This window comes from Chelonoidis abingdonii, chromosome 13, assembly GCF_003597395.2.
Source record: "Chelonoidis abingdonii isolate Lonesome George chromosome 13, CheloAbing_2.0, whole genome shotgun sequence".
NCBI lineage: Eukaryota > Metazoa > Chordata > Testudines > Testudinidae > Chelonoidis > Chelonoidis abingdonii.
This window is the reverse complement of record NC_133781.1, coordinates 4,597,850-4,610,831: the sequence shown is the minus strand read 5'-3', so window position 1 is coordinate 4,610,831 and position 12,982 is coordinate 4,597,850. Positions and strand designations below refer to the sequence as shown.

Below are 12,982 nucleotides of genomic sequence, written 5' to 3'. Positions count from 1 at the left end.
GGTCACTGAACTATGCTAGTGAACTGAGGGGTGGGGCGTGTGCACAGCCACCCGCCCCTTTAACAGGCAATTCTACACCGGCTTCTAAATTTAACAACTGTTCTTGCAAACTGGTGGGAACTGGCTCCAACTCACCACTCCATGGAGTAGAAAATACAGGAGCAAGTATAAATACAGGAAAAGATGGGAGTTGCCTTACCAAGTGTGAGGTCTGTCTAATGAGGTAATTCAATTAACAACAGGATACCAAGTGAAGAAAAATAACTTTTGTAGTGGTAATGAGAGTGGCCCATTTCAAACAATTGACAAGAAGGTGTGAGTAAGAGTAGGGGGAAATTAGGTTTAGGTTTTGTTATGACCCAACCACTTCCAGTCTTTATTCAGGCCTAATTTGATGGAGGGCTTATCCCGCCCAACAGCTGATTTCACACAGAGCCCCTGACACCCCACAGAGCAAGCAGCCATTCAGAGCTCCCCCTCCCCACTCCTGGTCCAAACCCTGCCAGGGCTGAACCAGCAGAGCAGTTACCTCCAGGGGCAGCTTTCACCCCCATCCCCAGAGTGAAGTGCTGTGGCGTTGCCCATAGCACTGAACCATCCCCCATCCCAGTAAGGCAGGACCCATAGCACATTCCAACCCTTTCAGCTCCCCTGGAAATCATACTTAGCTGCCACTTTTGAGGCATGGTTTGACCATTGAGGCCATTGGGCCTGGTGGTGGGGAACAGGGTCCTGGGGACTAATACTAACATTTTAAGCATTCACTTCCTCATCCCCTACAGGATCTGGCCTAGCGGCACCATGCCTCAGTTTCCCCTACTCTGTTAAATGGGCACAGAGCAGGCAGAGGCCCACCTCTCCAGTCAGTTAGAGAGCCAGCTGCTCTGCACAGGCCCTGGCACCAGTCACTGGTCTCTGCTCCCCCTACAGCACAAGCCTGGGGGAGGCACCCAAAGCCCTATAGGGGGCCCCACAAAATCACCTTCTTCCCCCAAAATCCTCTTGGCAGGGCAGGCAGGGGGTCTGTTGCACTTGGGGCAGTGGAGCCCCAGGCTGTGTGCCTGCTCTGCTCAGAGGGGAAGGAGAAGAGCATGATAGAGACCAGCAGGCAGTGCAGCAAGGAGCCCATTTACTGAAGTAACTGTGGTGCCTGTGCTGCCCCCTTGGGGCCAGCATCCCACACTAGGGAAGTCCAGGACACAGCTGTCCCCACTCTGCAGAGGAAGAATAGATGACCTCCTGAGATCTCTTCCAACCCTCATCTTCTATGATTCTATAATAGGCTGGGTGCTGCTGACTCCAACCACTGCAGGCTGGCTTCTAGACCCAGCAGGACTCAGAAGCCGTCACTGGAGTCCGCAGAGCTTGGGCATCTCTCAAGACCAGGGCCACAAAAGGGAGATGAACTTCAGTGTTAATAATGCAAAGTAATGCACATTGGAAAGCATAATCCCAATTATATATATATAAAACGATGGGCCTAATTAGCTGTTACCTCTCAAAGAGACCTTGGAGTCATTGTGGATAGTTCTTTGAAAACATCCACTCCATGTGCAGTGACAGTCAAAAAAGTGAACAGAATGTTGGGAATCACTAAAATAGACAAGACAGTAAATATCATATTGCCTCTATATAAATCCATGGTATATAAATCTGGAATATTGCGTGCAGATGTGGTCACCCCATCTCAAAAAAGACAGTGGTTGAATCTCTCCTTGGTGTTGCTGAGGTGCTCGGTGTACGGCTTCATGAGCCAGGGGAGCAAGGGATAGGCTGGGACCCAGGATCACTACTGGCATTTCAACGCTACTAGTGATAATCTGCCAGTTGGGAAAGAAAGTCCCTGCTTGCCATAGGCGCTGACTCCATAGGTGCTCCATAGAAAAGAAAATAGTGGGTGCTCAGTACCCACGGGAATAATCAGCTGTGACAGCTGCAAATCAGCTCACATGTAGGGGCCTCCATTAACCTTTGACAGGTGACTAGATTAGCTGTAGCATGCTGAAAACAAAAATAGGCAGTGGGGTGAGGGTGGGGGTGTAAAGGGAAAGGAATTTTTTTAAAAAATCAAAATCCTCCTTTTCTCTTTTGCTGCTCTGAAAGGGCCACAATCCTGCAATGATTCATTTGTTTTAACTTTGATTCACTGTAGTTAAGAATCAGAGGGGTAGCCGTGTTAGTCTGGATCTGTAAAAAGCAACAAAGAGTCCTGTGGTACCTTAAAGACTAACAGATGTATTGGAGCATGAGCTTTCATGGGTGAATGCCCACTTCGTCAGACACATGTAGTAAAGAAAAGTATGCAAGTGGTTGTGGAATCAGAGCTGAAGAGCTTGTCTACACTACTGACACTTCAGTGGCACAGCTACAGCGTTGAAACTGTGCTACTGTAATACCATGCTGCAGCAGCAGAAGGGTTTTTCTGTCACTGTAGTTAATCTACCCCCTTGCGTGACCGTAGCTAGGTCGATGGATGAACTCTTCCATCAGACGAGCTGCATCTACAGTTGCGGGTAGGTCATCCTAACTACATCACACAGGATGTGACATTTTTCAGGAGTCTGAGCAATGCAGCTAGGTTCACCTAAGTTTTAGATGTAGGCCCAAGCTGCCTGCCTGGATGAACAGAATCCCAGGTCGGCAGCAGGCTGAGTGAGGCCGGCAGCTGGGACCCCAGCTGGAAAGAGCCAGCAGACGGAGCCCCAGACCAGCAAGGGACTGAGCGGCTTAGCTTGCTGCCAGTCTGGGGTTCCATCTGCCACCCACGCTGCCAGTCTGGGGTTCCGTCAGCCAGCCCCTGTAAATGTAAAATGTATTGCTGGCACATAAGACCTTAAATTAATGAAGACTTGGCACACCACTTCTCAAAGGTTGCCAACCCCGGTATAGTCTATGGAACCATGAGGCCCTGGCTTCTAGGTACTGCAGCAATTAAGGCTGTCAAACCCTTAAATAATTGCATTTAATTGTGAGATTAAAAAAAAATCATGATTAATCAGTTTTAATTGCACTGTTAAACAATAGAATACCATTTATTTAAATATTTTGGGATGTTTTCAACATCTTCAAATACTGATTTCAGTTACAACACAATACGAAGTGTACAAGGCTTCTTTTATATTATTTATTACAAATATTTGCACTGTAGAAAGATAAAGAAATAGTATTTCATGCTTCAACCACTGTTCCAGAGAACATTTCCATGCTGATGATGGGTTCTGCTCTATAACTATCCAAAGCATTGCGGACTGACACATGTTCATTTTCATCATTTGAGTCAGATGCCACCAGCAGATGGTTGATTTTCTTTTTTGGTGGTTTGGATTCTGTAGTTGCTGCTCAGAGTGTTGCTCTTAGACTTCTGAAAGCATGCTCCACACCTCATCCCTCTCAGATTTTGGAAGGCACTTCAGATTCTTAAACCTTGGGTTGAGTACCGTAGCTATCACTGAAATCTCACATTGGTATCTTCTTTGCATTTTGTCAAATCTGCTGTGAAAGTGTTCTGAAAATGAACAACATGTGCTGGGTCATCATCTGAGACTGCCATTACAGTTTTATATATGGCAGAACACAGGTGAAACCACAGAGCAGATGTACAATTCTCCCCCAAGGAGTTCAGTCACAAATTTAATTAATGCATTATTTTTTTAACAAGTATCAGCATGGAAGCATCTCCTCTGATATAGTAGCTGAAAAATGAAGGGGCATACGAAAGTTTTAGCATATCTGGCACGTTCTATTATTGTTTAATGGTGCAATTAAAACTGAGTAATCATGATTCATTTTTTAATTGGGTTAATTTGTTTTGAGTTAATCGCTTGAGTTAACTGCAATTAATCGACAGCCTTACCAGCAATATAAATATATCATAGTCATCATTATATAAGGCTCTGGTCCAGCAAACACATCAGCATGTGCTGGACATGACTTCAGGAGCTGGGGCTGCAAAATAAACTCTACATATTGTGAGACACAATAAAATCACAACAGTTGATAACATGATGCAGAAAGATCATTCCCAGCTATCAGCTGGGGAAAGCTTCTGTTTTTTAACGTGTAATCCAAGGTAAATTGGTTTGATGTAATTACAGTGGTTATCATAGATTCCAAGGCCAGAAGGGATCACTGATCAGAAGGGACCATGACCTCCTGTATAACAGGCCAGATCCCCACCCAGCGATTCCTACATGCATGCTGAGCAGTCATGGTGCTTTCCATAGGCCACACTCAAGACATAAAAGGAAAGACTTAAGAAAATAAGAATGCCCATAGTAGTGTGGTGGTGCATGAACACCCCATCCCTCTTTGGTGTTGATCGTGGGTGTGATAGCACCACGGTTACAGTCTACCAGAATGTCCTCGGACTCGAGATAGTGCTGCTTAGTGTCCAGAGTCAATATAGCAACCCTCAAGTGCAAAGTGGTATGGCCTAGCAGCCAGAGTATATATAGCGGCCCTTGAGTGCAGGGCAGCATGGTCTAGTGGCCAGAGTCAATATAGTGGTCCTGGAGTGCAGGGCTGTGTGGTCTAGTGGCCAGGGACCACAACCCAGGGGTGGTTACAGTTGTGAGGGGAGGATCTGAACCCTCCCTGGTCCACCAGCTCCTGGCCCATGGCCCTGTTAGTAGCAAATGTGTCAGCCAACCAGTCAGGGGGGATCACATTGCAACAGGCAGAGGCTGCTTTGCAGGAGGTTACAACTATCTCTCCCTCCCTGGACCACTTCCTACCCTGCTTCCTGAAGTCATGGTCCATATGACATTGGGGTCTCCAGGCCCTCAGCAAAGATAACTCCCTGGGACTTTGATTCCAGATCATCAGCCATTGACAACCGGTCTCTAGTCTAGTTCTTGGACTCTCCAGCTCCCACAGGCAAGGGCTGTACCGGCTCCTGGGCTGGAGCCTCCACCAAGCAGCCTTCCTCCTCAGCATTCAGCCTAGACTGAACTAATCTGCTCCCTTTTATACTGAAACAGCAGTTGGAACGTGCCCACCACAGTCTGAGGGGCGGAACTTCCTCCACCCACAGTGTGGGGTTAACCCTTTCTCACCTAGTGCAGGTAAGGTGATCAGACAGCAAATGTGAACAATTGGGACAGGGGGTGGAGGGTAATAGGAGCCTATATAAGAAAAAGATCCAAAAATCATGAGAGTCCCTATAATATCAGGACACCTGGTCACCCTAAGTTTGGGGTAGTCATACTCCATCACACTGGGCAGACCAATGGTCCATCCTGCTCGGTAGCCTGTCTTCTGACAGTGGCCAATGCCAGGTGCTTCAGAGGAAATGAATAGAATGGGTAATCATCAAGTGATCCATCCCCTTTTCCCCATTCCCAGCTTCTGGCAAATAGAGGCTAGGTACACCATCCCTGCCCAACCTAGCTACCAGCCATTGATGGGCCTATCTTCCATGAATTTATCTAGTTCTTTTTTTAACCCTGTTAGTGTCTTGGCCTTCACAACATCCTCTGGCAAGGAGTTCCACAGGTTGACTCGCATTGTGTGAAGAAATACGTCCTTTTGTTTTTTAAACCTACTGCCTATAATTTCATTTGTTGACCTCTAGTTCTTGTGCTGAGAAGGAGTAAATAACACTTCCTTATTTACTTTCTCCACATCAGTCAAGATTTTATAGACCTCTATCATATTCCCCATAGTCATCTTTTTTCCAAGCTGAAAAGTCCCAGTCATATTAATCTCTCCATAATCACTTTTGTTGCCCTTTTCTGAACCTTTTCCAATTCCTAGATAGATAGATAGATAGATAGATAGATAGATAGATGGGGTGACCACATCTACACACACTATTCAAGACGTATACCATGATTTATATAGAGGCAATATGATATTTTCTGCCTTATTATCTATCCCTATCTTAATGATTCTCAACATTGTGTTCGCTTTTTTGACTGCCACTACACATTGAGTGTATGTTTTCTGAGAACTATCCACAATGACTCTAAGATCTCTTTCTTGAGTGGAAACAGCTAATTTAGACCCCATCATTTTATATGTATAGTTGGGATTATGTTTTCCAGTGTGCATTACTTTGCATTTATCAACACTGAATTTCATCTGCCATCTGCCTAGTCAACCAGGTTTGTGAGATCCATTCTCAACTGTCAGTCTGACTGGGATTTAACTATTTTGAGTAGTTTTGTATCATCTGCAAATCATATGCACTTACTTATTCACATGCTTAACGTAATGCAGGATGGGAAGTCAAGCCTAAAACTTGGTTGTCTTTGTCACATGTGGAATTTTAAAATATAGGTACATATATATATGGTGGGTTACAGAAATCCTTTTTAGAAAGCTCATATTTTGAACATGGCACACAACCATCTTCAGTCACACTATGGATGGAAAATTTCACAACCCAAAAAGAAAATTAAAAAATCCTTTTTTTTTTTTTTTTTGTTTCCCTTCCAATTTCCAAAATTGGTTTGTAACTGCTCAGGCGCAGGCAGGTGTCTGGCCGGATTCCTGCCATGCAGCCCGTCTGTGCCTAGGGCTCTTGAGCTGTGGCCACCAGAGGGCTCTGGCTATTGCAAGGAAGGGAAGATGCTGATTACTGCAACCTCTTTACTGAGCAGATCCGGGGTTGAGCTTCCTGGGTCACAGCTGCTGCTTCATCTGTAGTGTCCAAAAGCCAGACTGAGCTACTGCTCCCCAGCGGGCTGTGTGCGGGGAGAGCCCTTCCCTAGCGCCCCTCTGTGCCCAGCCGGGGGGACTTTCTCCGGGGGCTGGAACAAGCCCTAGGCTCTGCCGACACCAGCTCCTGAGCCGCAGACTCCAGGTGAGGGGAGAGACCTGGGTGAAAGGGCTGGAGGTTGGCATAGGGTGACTATACGTCCTAATATTATCTGACCTGTCCCAAGATATTAGAGGTCTTGTCTTATATGGGCAGCTATATCCACTGTCGCCCCCGCCCCCAGAAGTCTCAATTTTTCACACTTGCTATCTAGTCACCCTAGATAGGCGTCCCCTCCTGTCTGCGAGTCCCAGAGCTGCTGCTCTTCCCAACCCCCCGCCCCCGCCCCCGGCTCTGCTCACCTGAGCGCCTGCAGGAGCCGAGCCAGCTCCGGGACAGCGAACGCCTCAGGCCGGGCCAGGGCCCGAATCTCCCAGCCTGAGGGGAGGCACGGGAGGGAGACGGGGAGAGACTGGCAGGAGCGATCAGTGGGGAGGGAGGTTCCCGGCTCCCAGCCCCATTCCCTGCAGCACCCCGGGGCAGACTGACTTTCCTGGGACAAGGTGAGGAGCGGGGAGAGGAAAAGCCAGTTCCTGCCTCTGCCTGGTGCCCGCGCTGCTGGGGGAATGTGCTGCCCTGGGAACAGTGTCAGAGGGATCCCCCAAAGCGGCTCCTTGGATTCTGCTCTTTTCTAGCTCTTGGTTCAGAGACTCTGTTACTGCGAAGGGGAGTTAAAATGTCGGTGGGTGGGTTTAGGCCGGGTGGGGTGGGCTGGGTCGGTGCAGAACAAAGTGACCGCTCGGCAGTGAGCTCTGTGGGATATTGCACTTGGATCTCTGTGCACTGTGCCTGCACTGGGGATGAGAGCCTTTGTCTGAGAGGTGTTCTTTGTTGTTGGGCTTTAGTGAAAGAGGCCCTGAAAGAAGCAGATTGAGCAAGGTTTGACTTAGCCCCAGGGAGTAACATCATGGCATGGCATGACTGTTTGTTTGAAATGGTTGTATTAGTCAGGAATGGCAAAGCTCTGAGCAGTCGACTTTGCCAGCTCAGCCTCTAGAAATATATTGGCAGGATGACTGGGTTTTTTACATACGCCATGCCTAGAATGTTAATGCTATAAAATATAAAAAATTGCTGACCCCAAATGCTAAAAAATCATGTGCCACAGTCCAACAAGATGGATTTTAAAATCATGTTTAAAAAAAAAAAACTAACACATTGGATTTTTTTATTTATCTTTTGCTTTTCAAGCCTTTAAAGGGTCAGGTTTTCACTCCAACCACAAGGGCTGGAAACTAACAAGAAAGCAAGCTAGCTAGCAGAGATTCACACAAGTGAGTACAAGACTCCAGGTACTGGGGCTGTATGATGAACTCTAAATATTGTGAGACTCACAGTAATACAGTATCACCAGAGTTGAAAATATGATACAGAAGGATCAATCCCAGCTCTCACTTGGAAGAACTTGTGTTTTCTAACCTGTGATCCAGTTTGTGGTGGTTCAGTGTAGTTACGGTAAATATTTGTTAACACCAATTTTAAGGCCAGAAGGGACCATTGTGATCATCTGTCCTGTCCTGCATCACCCAGACCAGAGCTCCTCACCTAGTGATCTCTATATCCATCCCAGCCAGCTGACATTCTTTTCCGATGCCTCACTGTGATCACACTGGTCTCGTTTCCTGTTTGAACTTACTGACTCCCAACTCCAGCCACTGGATCTTGTTTTGTCTTTATCTGCTCGACTGGTGAGCCTTGTAGTCTCAGAAAGCTTCTCCCTGCATAGATACCATCTTCGATCGCCGTTTTAAGGAGCAGAGTTTTTAACTGTCAGTGTAATTATCTGTGGGAACCAATTACATAGGGAACAGATTCTCCGTTGCTTGGAGTCTCCAAGGGCTAAAATCACAAAGGGACTAGACTTCAGATTGGAACCAGTGCTTAAAGTGTGTGTGCGTGCCAGGGGAGTGAAGCATCTCAAGGGGTTGCAGACTTGGCAAAATATTTTTTTTCATGCATTTTCAGGTCAGAAGGGACCATTGTCCTACCTCCTGCACAACACAGGCTAGAGAACTGCCCCCAACTAATTCCTAGAGGAGATATTTTAGAAAAATACCCAGTCTTGATTTAAAAATGGTCAGGGATGAAGAATCCACCACAATTCTTGGTAAGTTGTTCCAGTGGTTAATTACACTCACTGTTAGAAATTTCCAGTCTGTGAGTCGCTAGCTTCAACTTCCAGCCGTTGGTTCATGTTAGACTTTTCTCTGCTAGATTGGAGAGCCCATTATTAAATATTTGTGATATACCTTGACTTTAGCAAAGCTTTTGATGCGGTCTCTCACAGTATTCTTGCCAGCAAGTTAAAGAAGTATTAATTGGATGAATGAACTATAAGGTGGATAGAAAGCTGGCTAGCTTGTCGGGCTCAGTGGATAATGATCAATGGCTCGGTGTCTAGCTGGCAGCCAGTATCAAGCGGAGTGCTCCAGGGGTAGGTACTGGGGCAGTTTTGTTAACATCTTCATTAATGATCTGTATGATGGGATGGATTGCACCCTCAGCAAGTTCGTGGATGACACTAAGCTAGGGGGAGAGGTAGATATATTGGAGGGTAGAGAGAGGGTCCAGACAAATTGGAGGATTGGGCCAAAAGAAATCTGACGAGGTTGAACAAGGACAAGTGCAGAGTCCTGCACTTAGGACGGCAGAATCAGTTGCACTGCTACAGGCTGGGGACTGTCTGGCTAAGTGGCAGTTCTGCAGAAAAGGACCTGGGGATTACAGTGGATGAGAATCTGGATATGAGTCAACAGTGTGCACTTGTTGCCAAGAAGGCTAACAGAATATTGGGCTACATTAGTAAGAGCATTGCCATCAGATCGAGGGAAGTGATTATTCCCTTCTGTGGCACTGGTGAGGCCACATCTGAAGTATTGTGTACAGTTTTGGGTCCCCCACTACAGAAAGGATGTGGACAAATTGGAGAGAGTCCAACAGAGGGCATGATTAGGAGGCACTTGACTCATGAGGAGAGACTGAGAGAGCTGGGCTTATTTAGTCCACAGAAGAGAGGAGTGAAGGGGGATTTGATAGCAGCCTTCAACTACCTGAAGGAGGTTTCCAAAGAGGGTGCAGCTTGATTGTTCGCAGTGGTGGCAGATGACAGAACAAGGAGCAATGGTCTCAAGTTGCAGTGGAGGAGGTCTAGGTTGGATATTAGGAAACACTATTTCACTAGGAGGGTGGTGAAGCACTGGAATGGGTTACCTAGGGAGGTGGTGGAATCTCCATCCTTAAAGGTTTTTAAGGCCTGGCTTGACAGCCCTGGCTGGGATGATTTAGTTGGTGTTGATCCTGCTTTGAGCAGGGGGTTGGACTAGATGACCTCCTGAGGCCTCTTCCAATCCTAATCTTCTATGATTCTAAATCAAGATGCAGCTCCAATGCCTGTGATAACAAAGGGGTTGGGGCCAGGAAACTGCCAGGTGGTAGTTTGCCAGAACTGTAAGGCAGGTTTTCTAATCCTTTAATCATTATCATGGCTGTGCTCTGAACCTCCTCTAATTTATCAACATCCTTATTGAATTGTGGACCTCCGAACTGGACACAGGATTCCAGCAGCTTAATGAAGCTGGGTCTCTGAGGGGCACACTTTGAGTCCTGTCTTACCAAAGCTCCTGTTCCCAGGTTACGACAGGCCTCCCACTTTTCTTAAACCACTTTCCACCTGGGTTGCAATGCCTGATATACAGGTGTCCTGCTGCCTAGTGGAAAGCACAGGCCTGAGTTAGGCACCTGTACAATAATGGGGAGAGTAAGACAACTAGGAACAGACTCCGCTAGCAGGGAAACCAACCTGAGCTATCCAGTAGGAAATGCTGAGAAGAGGGGTAAGTCTTTAGCCCTCTCTCTCTAGGGGACACCTAGGTGCCTAAGTCCTCCCCCTCCCTCTGCTCAGGATTCACAGCTGTGAGCCCTCGTCTGTTTTTTAAAATATTGAGGAATGGTGCCTTTTCCAACCCCTTGGCTACAGGGTAAGAGCACTCAGCCAAGGTGAGAGAACTGAGCCTGGGTCACCTGTCTCAGCCTGATGGGGAAGCATAGACTTTAATTAGGGTTTCTTGCCTCTCAGGGAAGTGCCCTGGCCATGGGGTATTCTGGCCAGTGGGCTCTCCGTCTCGCCTGTTGCAGCTGTCCACCATGCATCACTATTTAAATATTCATTGGGCCAGTGAGGGGGTGAAACAGTCTTTGCTGCCCAGTGGTTAGTGTGCTCATGGGGGAAACCCAGGTTCCAGTCCCCCTGCTCAGTGTGCAAAGGATGCTGTGGTAATGGAGAGCGTGGTGGGGTGTTTGAGGACAGGCAAGGTACTGTCTTACAGCTGCTATGCAGAAAGACGTGGCAAGAATTAGACACAGCCTGGGTGCAAGGACCTAGGGAGACTGTTCAGCCCATGTCATTCTCCCCCAACTCCTCTCCAGACCTCAGTGAGCTGGCTCCCAATCCCCCCATTTCCCTAATTGGCTCCCAGTCTCCTTGCCCAGCCAGTCCCAGCTTCCTTCCCTCCACATCCAGACCCAGTCCTTGTGCCAATCTGCTCCTTCCCCACTCCCACCCTGACTGGTCTGCCTTTGCTCCAACTGCGTTCTAATCATACAGCTTCCTCCATGGTGCTGCGTGGGTGCCTGAGGGGGTCACTGAGAGTGTAGGGAAGACAAGCTCCCTGCTCTCGGTTGTGGTGCCCAGCCCCACCATGTTCTGGAGCAGCAGTTGCAGGGAGAGTCAGGTAGAGTGTCACAAACTGCTGCCTGTCCCAGTTTGCTGCTGGTATTAAATTAAATATCTGACACAACAGGTGTATCATTCTGTGCTACCCTGTTAGAATTTTCTACCTCCATCCCCTGGGGCCAGTGGTAACAAATTCTGGTGTGTGGGGGTCTCCCTGTCTCGGTCTGTTACTCCTCACCATTCCCTGGCCCTGTGTGCTTGCAATGGCTGTTTTTGGATTACATTTGCCATAACTCTGGCCCCCAAAGCTGGCCCTACGCACTGGAGTGGGTTCAAATAACAGTGCTTCCATACAAAGGAGATGTGAAGGGGACTGAGAGACATTGGGTTTTATTCCACAGATTTGTAGTCCAGCATACACCCCATCTGAATTTACTGTGTTAGGTGCAGCTGCACTGACTGGTGGAGGGGTTAACTGGAGCAGGCTGGCGGAGCTGTCACTGTGATAGGAGGAGGGGTGCATGACGTGTACCCAGAGGAATCAGTTATGCCTCATGTCAGCGCTGAGTGCTGTAGGTTGGGTTAGAAGCAGTGCACAAGGGTTTCTTCTTGCCATGGGGACGGTTAGCAGGCTGCTGGCATACACAGCAGTGGGCTCCAGGGATTAGTGAGGCATACGGGAGCTGGGAGGGAACGGGGCTTGTTCAGTTGTTCTCTGAGGATAGTGCGTGCATAGTCTGGCCAGCGTTAAGAGTGGGGAGATGCTTGAACATGCTCAGTGAGGACGAAATCTTCAGCAATTTTAGCTAAAACTGAAGAAGTCTCTGCTGAGCATGTGCAAACAGCATTTTTCAAAGGCATGTACATTAACCAATTGCGGGTGCATTTTCCCGAGCATGGCAAAAGGCACCCTCCCCACCCCTGCCCCGGACACACAAGTTGCATTACAACACCCTCCTCCGAAGCATGGGGAGAGCTCAAGCTTTTCAAAGAAAAGAGTGTCCAAATTTTTCAGCATGGGCAAAACCACATATTTTTTTTCCTAGCCTCAGTCTCAGAAATGGCAGGACTGTTTTGGCTGAAATTCTCCCAACTATTTCATCCTCAGGCAGAGATCTCGCATGGAAAACATCAGGCCAAACAATTTACGTTTGGCAAAGTTATAAGCCACTGAAAACAGTTTCTTAAAACAGGGTGCACTGAGCAATCTTAATAATAGGTGGTGCTGTCAGTCCAGCTTCTGATAGTCTGCTGCTCCCCTGTATAGATGTGTTCAGTTGGCTGGAGGCTGAACGCTCTGTGAACTTCATTCCTCTGTCCACAGAAAGACCCTGTGGGGAATCGGGGTGAGAAATGGATGAAAGCCACTTCTGAAACCTCCCCACTCGTCCTTCTCGCCCTGACGGGCTGCAGGATAACGTCCAGGTTTCACTCCAGATCAAACCATACTCCAGGAGTCAGGGACAGGAAATGGCTGCAGAGCAGCCGGCTCAGGTAGGGGATGGTCAGGGGCTGGTGGTGGGAGGGGGGAACGATGAACCTGAAAGAAC

At 47.7% G+C, this 12,982-nt stretch overlaps 2 protein-coding genes across 2 annotated transcripts in view; both read left to right on the top strand.

The window, feature by feature from the left end:
* The first annotated feature begins 7,181 nt into the window (after positions 1–7,181).
* LOC116825935 (uncharacterized) overlaps positions 7,182–12,982 on the top strand; it is a 299,602-nt gene continuing 293,801 nt past the window's right edge. Inside the window, exon 1 of the mRNA XM_075072006.1 lies at positions 7,182–7,263. The gene's annotated coding sequence lies outside the window, so the exon portion shown is untranslated. The remainder of the gene's footprint in view (positions 7,264–12,982) is intronic.
* The window catches only part of LOC116837182 (uncharacterized), a 233,574-nt gene continuing 233,328 nt past the window's right edge, over positions 12,737–12,982 (top strand). The window contains 1 exon segment of the mRNA XM_075072051.1: positions 12,737–12,926. Coding sequence (XP_074928152.1) covers positions 12,903–12,926 — 24 coding nt within the window. The 5' untranslated portion in view covers positions 12,737–12,902.